We start from the raw sequence: 12,367 nt of genomic DNA on the forward strand, positions 1-12,367 counted from the left end.
TTGCCTTTTTATTTGTTTTGTCTTCTTTGTATTGTATATGGCAGAAAATTGAATAAATAAATAAAAGACAAGTGAAATTGATAATCTTAGCAGCATGCACAACGCCACGTAGTTTTATTGTATCTGTAAAAATATAACCTCTTACTCAATTACACACTAAACCGTCTGAAATCCTATTTTACCAAGTTAGTGCTAATGAAGAATCCTCGGATACGTGAACTTGATTGCTTTTGTGATTCAGTATAAATTATCTTATAATTATGTCCTATTCAATTGTTATCAATTGCTTGACATCAGATGTATACCGCTTATTGAGAGACGTGTCGTCACCAAGCATAAAGTGCTGACTCATGTCTTTTGAATACTTTGAAGCAGGGGGACGATGCCCCACACTTTCTGCCAGAGCTCGCGTGTAGTGAGGAGAGTTACCGCAGCAGACGCCTACATAGCCAATTCCCATTTCTTTGCAGCGTTTTCCAAATTCATAGATGTCAGCTCGTGTACAGAGAGCACAGTCTAAGTTGTCTGGAAACAGACGTTCTCCTATAGAATGCAAATAAAAGATTTATTAGGCTCTGTCTACACTATCAAACTTTGTGACAAAAAAATGATGTGCCCAAATATGGTAGTGATAATATGCTTAAATATGGTAGTGATATGACATCATCATGTCCATATTTGGGCACATCACATTTTTTGTCACATAAAGTTTGATAGTGTAGACAGAGCTTAAGTTCCTTTTATATTTAGAATGCATAGGCCTACAGGTTTATTTGTAATTCATTTTAAAAAACGGAATTCGCAATCGCAAGAATTAAACCTGTTTTTGAATCAGTTAAAAGCTGCATATTTGGTTTGTCGTCTGTGGTGCGGTAAGGCACAGGTACGCAGGCCAGTGGTTTCTGAAATGAAAGAAGACTAGATACAGGCTTCAGTTTTATAAATGAAAGAGAAATAAGAATTACTTATCTGTATAATATAAAGACAAATTAAAAAGGTGTGATCGGGTACTCGTCTCTCACTGTGACGATAGGGAAAGGTTTTTACAAAAAATCCATATTGAACAAATGGATGTGGTCGGGTACCCTCATAACCCCATAAACAACCCCCCCCCCCTCCCCCCTCCGTCCACACGACACTGCTTGACAATACAGAAAAGGGATTTTAATAGACTTGGTTAGAATTAATGATTTATATTTTTTTTATTCAACCTTATTTATGGTGACCCTCAGAGGCAATCAGGATAACTGTCTGTGTGTATTAATACTGTTATATAGTGTTATAGGTTTACTTATGCCTAAAACCTGATGATTCCTCGACACAATGATTACAGATTGCCTTCTTAGCTCTACTTATATTTACCTTACAATTTTCCTTAACTATATGCATGATACTCAGTGTCGTCTCTGGTCCACGTGCGCAGTTCAGACCAATCACATCAGCTCCTGCATCTTCCAGCATCTTGATTGCATTGCTAAGTTTTACATTGTCGAGTGTAGCTGGAACGCCCTCGATTGTATTCTGGTAAACTGAAATGGTTACGACAGCTGGGAGACCTGTGGAAGAATATGGGAATAATGAAAGCACTCAGAAACTGAGTGAAGTACTTAGTAAAATATTGCCACAGATATTTCGACCCATGTTAAAAGAATACAAATTGTTCTTTTTTTTTATTTGTGAAGTTCTTGAATGCCTACCTATTTACAGAATGATAACTTGAAAATCGTGCTAAAAAAACAAACACTGGAAAGTACTATATTATTAATGCTAAATTATATTTTGGCAAGTAATAAAGAAGAATATTTCCACAACATAGTTAATTAGATATCAGCGGCGGCCATGTCTATCCAATTTAAGAATGGCCATAGTAGAGTAGAAATAAGGTTTCACCTCAAAAAAATTGCAACAAAAGGTTTTTCAACGGATTTTGGTAGTATTGAGTGTACTAAATAACAGAAAAAAAGTCTCAAGAATTTCGACCACCGGAAAGTGTTTTTTTTCAAGATGGCCGCCAAAATAGATAAAAAGTTAAAATGTCCATACCTCCTAAACTACTTGGTCTATTGATATGATTTTGGTACCAACATACTCAGAACATACATATTTATATTCGCTATAATAGAACATTTTGGCCAAAAATGACCGGAAATACCATTTCTGACAATTTGACCTTTGACCTTGATATGTTGTATCTTGGTAACAACTGACCGTAGGGAAACAAATGATGGCTCAAATTGTTCAGAATGTACATATTTACATTTATTGTAATGAGACATTTTGTCAAAAAATGGTTGGAAGTAAAGGTTATTGACCTTTAACTTTATCTGTGTATAATTTCCATATCTCGGCAACTATGTGTGGTAGAGATTTAAAATTGGGCTCTAAATACTGAGAATATACTTATTTATATTTACTCTAATGAAACAGTTTGACAAAAAATGACCAGAAACGACATGTTTGACCATTGACCTTGATATGCTATATTTCGATAATGACTGACTGAGATACACCTTTTATGGCTCAATTTGTTCAGAATATAATTATTTTTTATTTCGTATAATGGTCTAATCTACTTATGAAATAGAGAGCTTTCCTGGGAATCAAATAACTGTAATATTTATAAAGACCTTCAGAATATGAGTTCAAGTTCAAATTGTTCAGAACATACTGTATACAATCTTAATAATAATAGTAAATAAAAAACCGAAAAGTAAACAAAAACAAATATAATAATAACTTTTAAATTTCTAATTATGGTATAGCAGCAATTGATTAGATATTGTGCATGTATTTAGTACGGCATCTTAAACAACTGTTCCAACTTCGTCTTCATCATCGTCATCAATCTCTCTATCTACGTTGTTCCATTCTTCTAGTTGACACACTCCCCAAACTGAAGTACATGCCAATCCATAGCTTCTACAACTGCAACATACATCCAGTAGTTACAATGGATGATATCCTAAAACAGATTTCAATCTGGTTACATTAATCACTCTAGTAGGCCCATCTTTTCCTTTGTCTAATCTGAAGTACATTTCTCGGTTTGTTGTATTTACATGATACAGTAAAAGTACCAGTAAGTCCGTGTCTTCTCCAATCAAAGTTACTGTATTATTGACTTCTGACTTCAACTGTTGCCAGAGCAATGTCAACATCGTTTTTTTTGTTTTTTTTTAAACCATATTTAATGAGGGTGATCCATCCAGCTATTGCTGATCATTAGGGACCCTCAGAGGTTCACAAGACAAGCATATACACAAGATGCTCTACGTAAACAAAGTCTTATTACAAGTCTTTGGGAGTGGAGTAATTTGGTCCTTAGAAAAAATCCTGACATGTGACGGGACTTGAACTCAGGACCCTTGGAGTGGTAGCCAAGCATCATAACCATCAAGCCACAACTCCACTCTTTTTTCTATAGCTCATATGAAAGCATGTTGATAAATTTGTGTTTGTTCTCATGCCTTGACAGGAATTCTTCTTTCTTTCCATCAAATTCAGTTAGGACAAATCTCTCTAGACGATGTAATGAAATATGAAGTCCGTTTCCACCCTCACTCTTCAAAGCCTAAAGACATCTTTAGGAAGGCAAATAAATCAATAAATTGATAGAAAGTAACCTAGAATATGACACTGATGTGTGCCGATAGTTTCACTCAACCGCATCAGAAACTTCAAACTATCGAGGAGTTTGGATTAAAGGCCATGTCTATTCGTTTTGGAGCCAAGTCACTGGATTTCCCAAATAGCTACAGATGCAAGCTGTTTAATAAGAAAGTTGCTGAGCCTGGGTAAATAATTTATCAAACCTCAACAACTACTACCACCAACCTCATCTGCTACAAAATGTCACAGTCTTAGAGTATACTATCAAATCATGCAATGGATAAAGAAAGATAATACCATGGATGCTACCAAGTCGGGGAAGTTTTTAATAAAACATTTGTGCCAATAATGACGATTGAAACTGCTGCTTCAGAAGAACTTTTGAAAATCATCCATTGTAACTGTACTACTGGATGTAAAACTGTATGTTGCAGTTGTAGATGCTATGGATTGGCATGTACTTCAGTTTGGGGAGTGTGTCAACTAGAAGAATGGAACAACGTAGATAGAGAGATTGATGACGATGATGAAGACGAAGTTAAAAAAGTTGTTTAGGAAGCCGTACTAAATACATGCACAATATCCAATCAACTGCTGCTATACCGTAATTAGAAATTAAAAATTATTATTATATTTGTTTTTGTTTACTTTTCGGGTTTTTTATTCACTATTATTATTAAGAATGTATACAGTATGTTCTGAACAATTTGAACTTGAACTCATATTCTAAAAGTCTTTATAAATATTACAGTTACCCAGGAAAGCTCTTAATTCCATGGGTAGATTAGACCATTATACGAAATAAAAATAATTATATTCTGAACAAATTGAGCCATAAATAGTATGTCTTAGTCAGTCATTATCGAAATATAGCATATCAAGGTCAATCATCAAAAAATGTCGTTTCTGGTCATTTTTTGTCAAACTGTTTCATTAGAGTAAATATAAATAAGCATATGCTCAGTATTTAGAGCCCAATTTTAAATCTCTACCACACATAGTTGCCGAGATATGGACATTCTACATAGATAAAGGTTAAAGGTCAATAACCTTTACTTCTAACCATTTTTTGACAAAATGTCCCATTACAATAAATGTAAATATGTACATTCTGAACAATTTGAGTCACAATTTGTTTCCCTACGGTCAGTTGTTACCAAGATACAACATATCAAGGTCAAAGGTCAAACATGCAAGAAATAGCATTTCCGGTCATTTTTGGCCAAAATGTTCTATTAGGGCAAATATAAATATGTATGTTCTGAGTATTTTGGTACCAAAATCATATCAATAGACCAAGTAGTTTAGGAGGTATTGACATTTTAACGTTTTATCTATTTTGGCGGCCATCTTGAAAAAAAACCACTTTCCGGTGGTCAAAATTCTTGAGACTTTTTTTCTGTTATTTAGTACACCCAATACTACCAAAATCCGTTGAAAAACCTTTTGTTGCAATTTTTTTGAGGTTGGCCCCTTTTTTTCATTAGTTCTACTCTACTACCATGCATTTGACGTTAAACACCCTTCTCATCCCATTAACGATGCAGAATTTGACTCAAATGTTACCTGAACCATATTCCTTGATGGCTTTAACGGACAATAATGCTTCCCCAATATCACCACAAGTTTCAGATAGGATATAGTCTGCGCCTTCTTCGACAGCCCATACAATTTGTTCCTGAACATAAAACAATAACTTAGTAGTAGGCCTACTTCATGTTATCACATTTTGTTGTACACTAATAATTCATGTTTTATCACTAAAAGTGTATCGACGTGATAGATTTAACATATACGTAACTCTATACTACCAGACGCGACATCTGTAATTTCAGAGAACAAAATTATCGTGCCTATTAATTTAGTTTTATTTAAAGCTAAAGCCCAACTCCGACAGGGTCGTATGAAACATGTTTAAAGTTCCCGCGACGACCTAAAATTAAAAACTAAGGCCGACGCTATCTCAAGACGACTCGTTGACAGCACCGACGAGTCAAGACGTCGGGTCCTCGTCGTAAGACGCTGTCTGAGTTGGCCTTTAGGAAGTGGAGCAGAAGAGTCGTGAGTTACAAAATTACAACACTGACACTAGGTCAGAATTGAACCCTAGACCTTCGGATTGGAAGGAACCACCAATCTAGTGATCGACTACAAAAAATAGCAATAGGCCTACCCTAAATATTTCCATAATTTTAGTTTCACACGTAGGATCGTCTGGTTTATATAATGTTGTGTTGCAGATATTTCCCGCCATTAACGTCCCAGTCTCGTCTGCTACTTCTCTCGCCAACTTTAACGCAGTTCGGTTCATTTTTTCAAGATCTTGTTCACGTCCTATTAACCTCATTTTCTCACGATGGGCATAATACTGAAATAGAGAACAACTTATATTGTGATTTTTCATCTTCAGGAAGAAATTGGTTATTGCTTATTTACTATTAAGATAAGAGGCATATGATTAGATGTACGTTACGGTAGTATTTTATGCAAACGCAATGGTATTAGGCTATGTTTTACGTCGTATAGAGTGTGGAGTTATACATAAATATTAAATTGAAACACATTTTTTGTTGTTGTGAGACCTATAATTTAATGACAAGTTTGTCTAATTCTGTTGAAACGTTTCGTCTCGAGACATTATGGTCTCCATATCACATTTGACTATATTTTGAATAATGCCCCTGAGCCCAGTCAGTATTTGTATTATATAAAATTGCAAAGACCATACGTACGGTAAACGCTACAACGACATCGCTACCAGCATGTGCGAATTCCCAGTACTGCTGACGTACCAACTCGGGGTACTCTAAAATAACTTCTGGGACAAAAGCCCCCGCTTTCAACAAACCCCTTCTTTCAAACAAAAACAGGTATCCCTCAGCCACCACGATAGTTTCACCATTGTTCAGGCGCTCTAACAACCCTGATGAACAAATTTAAGTTTGTTTTTTTTTATTTTATTATTAAAAATATATTCATTTCATAATATTCATAACTTAACATATAGACCTAACAGTACATCTCCTTAAATGTTAATTTCCTAACACATTCACTTAGCGTATTCATTTTCTTAAACATATTCATTTCTTAACATATAAATCATTAAGTTATCATTCTTTCTTAACACAATTCATATTTTGACATATTCATTTATTAACATAATCACATTTTAGCATCAATTCATTTAATAAAATTTAAGTTGCCATTTAGAAAAATCATCTAATCATATTTTTAGTTACCGATACTTATCTATTTAATTTAATTTAATATCTATTTAAAATACCGGTAGCTCTCGTATTCAGTGAATGAATGGATAAATTGAAGGGAGTTGTTTCCCGCAACCCAATGACGTTGGAGTCGGGGTGCGGTGGGGGTTACACAAGCCCTTAAGGTTCAAGGTTAAGCCCTGGTGGAGTTTGGATTAGATTAGGAAACCATTACTTAAACGAGAAAAGTAAAATTAGTAGGGATCAGATTAGGGCGGAACTCTGCAAAAGTTATACGACTCATGCTGTTCAAATTATGTCGTAATATGGCCTATGTTGGCATAAGAGGCTATTCAAAGTAGTATATATTCACCAAGATAATTACTAACCGTCAATGATGTACAATATGATGTTACGTATGATACAGGCCGCTCTTGGCTTGTTTAAATTTACTAATAGGCCTACTTTTTTTTTACAAATCATGGCTTGAATAAAGTATGCCAATCATTAAGTTTTGTTTGTATTAAAGCATTTTTATGACAAGTAGATGTTGTAAAGAGAATCAATGGACTGTTAACAAATACAGGTTTATTTGACTAACCCTACTCGCTGCGATTAAAAATAATTGACACGGTTAAAGTAGGCACTTCACTTTCCTCATATTTAGGCCTATGGACACTAATTACATAATGATTATTTCCGACAACAGTCACACAGAGACAGGTCACATAGTATGCCTAATCGAGAACGTTTAGTTGAACATGGTTGTATGAAATAGGCCTACTATCAAAATGGTAGGCCTATAAAAATAATAAAAAATGCATAATGAGTATTTCTCAGAGCTCAAGGCACAATATTATCTCGTTTGATGTGTTTTATTGAACGATATATTTCCATGTGGATGTCAGTTTGAGCTGGCATCCGTTTGAGCTAGCTTCGTACCTCAACACGTGAACGTGCATAGAATAGAAATGGTTCGAATCATATGCTTCCACTAAGACCATGCAATAAGGCCTAAGGCTCAGTATTAGTACACGGATGATACCAACCCAATTAATCTCCACCCCACCCCACGTCCTACCTTTTACTTGTGTAGCCATCCTCTCCCAGGTGCCTGCAGAATAATACTGTAGCGTTGACCTTTTACGAAAGACTGGTTTATCATAAAAGAATGAGATTATAATAATCATGGTTGAATAAACACAATAAACGATTGCACTCAACTCTAGTTAAACATTTATGAACAGTGGAAGCAAATATGGGGAACTTATACGAAGGGGGAACAGGAATACCCTGATTTTTAATTTTATGTGTGCTATGATTTAATACAGGTAATAGGCCTACTTAGTCTTCTAAAATCTTGGATTGTCCAATGTATAAAATCAGTCGAGAAGACGAAATTTTTCAAAGGGCCAATTATGATCACACGCTCAAAGCAGGTGCCGCATTTTATTGCTATTTATAGAGTTGCGATTTATTTTTTAGTGTGGGACTTTTTTTTAATCCACTCCCCGACTAGTAGGTCTACTTGAAAAGTTTGGAGGATATTGACACGAAGGTGAATTTGTGTTAGGCCTATACAAAATGATTGCACGAAATCATTCGAACGTAGTGTAATTTTCTAGCAAAAGAAGAACACACCAAACCATCCCCTATTTTCTATGGGGTTATACGAAAACAGAGACCAGCCCTCCAGGTCCGATTTCTCGAAAACAGAAACCCACTAAAACTTCTCAATATTATTACGTAATATAGGGTGTCAGTCTCTGTTTTCGTTTTATTTCCTCGAACAAACGCCCCGCATGCATATAACAATATTTTAGAATAGTTGTAGTAGAATCTTTGACTTCCGTGATCTACAATTTAGCATTTTGATACAATATTGGGCATAAGAGAGGAGCTTGGTGTATCATTAATGATTGGTTACTGCAGTATGTTAAAAAGAAATTGTGCTATTTTGGTCACATTAAGCAGCAAGATGGAATGGAGAAGAGAGTGGAGGCTTATTATATTCCAGGGAAGAGAAGAAGGGGAAGTCCAAGATGCAAATGGGAAAAGACTATAACAGATGTATTTGGCTCTATGGAGCAAGCAAGTAGGATGGCAGAAGACAGGAGATGGTTTCAGAATACTGTTAGAGAAGCCACGCTCTGATCAGAGTTTGCTGACGACGACGACGACATGTCCCTTAAAAACCCTCCCAAACAATACACAATACGGAGTTTCAGCATGGAAAACTTACCATGACCACCTGCAGAGGAGAAGGATGTGATGGACAAAATTGCCCTAAGTTTAGAATGAATATGGTATTCACTTATATTGCTGATTCAATATATTATAACATTAATTTTTCTATTATGTTATCTACAAAACTTTAAAAACTAAAAACAAAATATTCTATGCGTAAGATGTATTGCATTTATTCGAGTTAATCTTGAGTTGTATGTGCCACATATTTTAGCACTTCCTTTGATTTCTTACATTTCTATAATTTACATAAATGATTATTAAAATAATATATTTCATGAAATTTGGTCTCTATACCCAATAACTAACCAGACACCTGCGGGACCGAGGTTCCTAGTTGAGCTTAATTGCAGGTTTGATAATAATGTACTACCATACAAAAACATAGTACAGTACAAACAACATGATACAATTTATTAAATAACAAAGCACCCTAAAAAATGTTTAAAATAATAATTAAAATCTTGAGTTAACATTGTCAAAGGAAATGGGGAAGTAAACATCCTACATTTTCTTTAAAAAAAACCCCAAAATTGTGTTTTTAATTACTTTATTAAATTGGCAAATTTTAAAACAAATTATACAAGTTTGTAAATATATGTTATATTATCATATTATATTTTATAAATATATTTAATTGGCAAATTGGCAAATTAAAAATAAAAAATTAAAAAAATTAGCATTTTTGTTTGTTTTTAATTTCTTAAATTGGAAAGTTTTAAAGTTTGTAAATATATGATATACTATTATATTATATCATCATATTATTAGATCTATAAATATATTTAACTTCATAAATTGGCAAGTTTTAAACTAATTAAACATGGTAAAATCTCTTACAAATTGTATTCTCAAAATATATAACAGTGGTATTATTTAAAGATGTATAATCCCCAAAAACATGAAGTATAAAGATTAATAAAATCAAACTTTGAATAGATAATTTTGTAGTTATTTATAATCAAGTTAATCACCTCCGTAGAAAAAAAATTAATGTTTCACTTATAAAATGTCAAAATAAATGGTTAAATTCAACCAAAACCCATTGGCTGGCAGCCAGTTTAACTATTTGTTGCTTTAACTTACAGTTTTTTAGGTAAATACATTTTTATTCGAACCAATTTTTAGTCAAAGTGAATAACTATTAGGTGACATTGAAATGGCATATTAAAAAAAAATTGTTTAAAGAATTATTTTTTCAGGGGGACAATACATCTTTAACATACTGTATTTGTTTTTATACCTACGCCCCCTCTAAAAATGTCTGAAACTGCGCCTGTATTATTTATTATGTCATAAAAGAATGTGGATCTTTTGGGGCTTTATGAAGCGATGAAAAAACACCAATATGATCAAAAAGATTAGGCACCACTAAATACTGTTTAAGAGAGACAGTTTTAAAGAACCTACTTATGGCAACATCCAATGGAAAAGTTGCATAGCACTGTATACCATTCAAGTGGTTTTCCAAATGGTGTAAATACTCTGTTTTATAAAGCACCGCTGGTATGCAGCATTCTGGGGCACCGGTAACTGTGTAGCAATCCGGGAAGACTAACCTAAGCCACAACAAATATGGTCGTCCGATGACAAACATTAAAAGTCCGAAATAAAACGAGCACAGCGAATACAACAGAATGCGCTGAGGGACAGTCATAAACTTGACAAACATGTTAAAAATAGCATAAAGAACACCGCCACCAAGCACACCGATGGCGATAAGCTCTAAAATTAGGTTATTGTCCGTCCCGTAACCTTCCCATTTTTCAGGAAAATAAAATTTCAAAGAGGCTAAATTATCCAAGTTTTTTTCAAGTCTACCATGAATAATCTTATTCTCAACTCTAGTTGTTACTATCCGATCCAAGTGTTTTATAAACTGAGGATATGGTAAGGCGTCATCCTGAACGAGGATAGAATATGTTGCGTTAAATTTGCGTATTTGATTCATGCAAAAGACGTAATCCTGTTTTTCTTGTTCCCGTGCATGAAGTGTTCGCCGGTTTGTTGATTCTATTGGTTGCTTCTGAACTGACGGTACATATCTTGATAATTTTACAGCTGCTTCGTGTTCCTGCGGCTCCGCCTGCGCATTACAGATAAAAAATAAAATATCTTTTCTGTTGTGTTCTACGAGTAGTTGATCAAATTTGGCAACAACACGAGGTAGATACTGTGGTGAATATGCCTCAGAATTCTTATCCACTGTATGCCTACTAACAGTGATAACTCCAATGGCATATTTTGGTTTCTTTTTAGTGAAAGCTTCCTTATAAAAATGTCTTTCCTTTAAGTCCTCCATTTCTGAGAAATATTTATAAGCTGCCTCCCCTTCAAGCCTGTCTTTTGTGATTGCCACTTCAAGAGTATGTGTGCTTTTTCCTCGGATGTAGTACCTTGAGAATGGTAGATTCCAGCATGTTATCGGTAATATTAGGCCAAATGTTAAAACGTATAGCACAACAATTATTTGGATTATATAATGGAATTGTTTAAACCTCATCTTCCACTTCCAGGTCAACCTACCACCAGTTGTTTATCAAAATATTATTCTACCTGAAAATAAATATACAATTTATTTAATGTAATAATATTTAATAATCATTTTAAAATATATTTTAATGTGGTATATAAGTTACAAGTTTATTATGAAAATATAATACATAACACAAAATATCTACCAACCAAAAAATGATTTTGTTTTTGTATATAACTATATGACATGTCCACTGATTGCTAAATTTGCATAATGGAAATATTATTGATTAATCAATAAATAAATAATAAGCCCAATTTTTGCAGTTTAAAGTTATTAAATATTAGTTATTCAATATTAGTCAATTATTGTATACAGTTAACATTGACAAAACGGTTTTGCTGTTTACTATTGATATGATTTAGTAAAAGCATACGGTTTTCATCCACTGCTTCCTGAAAGAAATGGTCTTCCTGCTGTGTGTCTGCTGTCCACATACACCATGAAATGAGGCCTAACTAATGTATTATATAGGCCTACACTGCTGGGCCGGGCCGGTTTCCCCCCTCTGTCTAAATACAGATAGGCCTAGGCTATGTTTGTTTTGTACCATTTAACAAATAATACCTATATTTATGAACCAACTTTACGCATTTTCTTGCTAATCATCGGCTGATAACAACGAGTAAAATCAAAGAAAATCAAAGCTACTTTTTGTGGGGAGAGGATGTGCAATATTTATTTGATATGGTTGAGTAGGTATGCTCCTAGGACTATTCTATTATGAGTGAAGGGAAATCATATTATGTATTACTATATGAATTAAATA

General features: G+C 34.1%; 4 protein-coding genes across 4 annotated transcripts in view; 2 read left to right on the forward strand and 2 right to left on the reverse strand.

Moving 5' to 3' along the window:
• LOC144851591 (ataxin-3-like) overlaps positions 1–5,558 on the forward strand; it is a 195,545-nt gene extending 189,987 nt beyond the window's left edge. The window contains exon 9 of the mRNA XM_078709121.1: positions 5,540–5,558. The gene's annotated coding sequence lies outside the window, so the exon portion shown is untranslated. The remainder of the gene's footprint in view (positions 1–5,539) is intronic.
• LOC144851594 (glucosamine 6-phosphate N-acetyltransferase-like) overlaps positions 1–12,367 on the forward strand; it is a 29,295-nt gene that overhangs the window by 15,035 nt on the left and 1,893 nt on the right. The gene's annotated exons all lie outside the window — the stretch shown is intronic.
• LOC144851588 (betaine--homocysteine S-methyltransferase 1-like) lies at positions 78–7,966 on the reverse strand. Its single transcript, XM_078709117.1, has 7 exons — positions 7,897–7,966; positions 6,342–6,532; positions 5,783–5,977; positions 5,176–5,287; positions 1,363–1,556; positions 821–902; positions 78–543 (listed from the first exon to the last, which is right to left on the reverse strand). The coding sequence occupies exons 1-7, from the start codon at positions 7,913–7,915 to the stop codon at positions 266–268; spliced, it is 1,071 nt and encodes a 356-aa protein (XP_078565243.1). The 5' UTR covers positions 7,916–7,966; the 3' UTR covers positions 78–265.
• LOC144851827 (GPI-N-acetylgalactosamine transferase PGAP4-like) lies at positions 9,874–12,294 on the reverse strand. The gene is made up of 2 exons (XM_078709458.1): positions 12,166–12,294; positions 9,874–11,618 (listed from the first exon to the last, which is right to left on the reverse strand). The coding sequence occupies exon 2, from the start codon at positions 11,563–11,565 to the stop codon at positions 10,351–10,353; it is 1,215 nt and encodes a 404-aa protein (XP_078565584.1). The 5' UTR covers positions 11,566–11,618; positions 12,166–12,294; the 3' UTR covers positions 9,874–10,350.

The sequence above is a fragment of the Antedon bifida genome, chromosome 9, assembly GCF_963402885.1.
Source record: "Antedon bifida chromosome 9, ecAntBifi1.1, whole genome shotgun sequence".
In the NCBI taxonomy this organism is placed as follows: domain Eukaryota; kingdom Metazoa; phylum Echinodermata; class Crinoidea; order Comatulida; family Antedonidae; genus Antedon; species Antedon bifida.

Coding starts and splice junctions, on each gene's coding strand:
- LOC144851827 (XM_078709458.1), bottom strand. CDS start 11,565: ATGAGGTTTAAACAATTCCATTATATAATCCAAATAATTGTTGTGCTA.
- LOC144851588 (XM_078709117.1), bottom strand. Junction 5,288..5,782: donor AAATTATGGAAATATTTAGG/GTAGGCCTATTG, acceptor TTTTATGTTCAG/GAACAAATTGTATGGGCTGT. Junction 1,557..5,175: donor CATCAAGGAATATGGTTCAG/GTAACATTTGAG, acceptor ATTCTTCCACAG/GTCTCCCAGCTGTCGTAACC.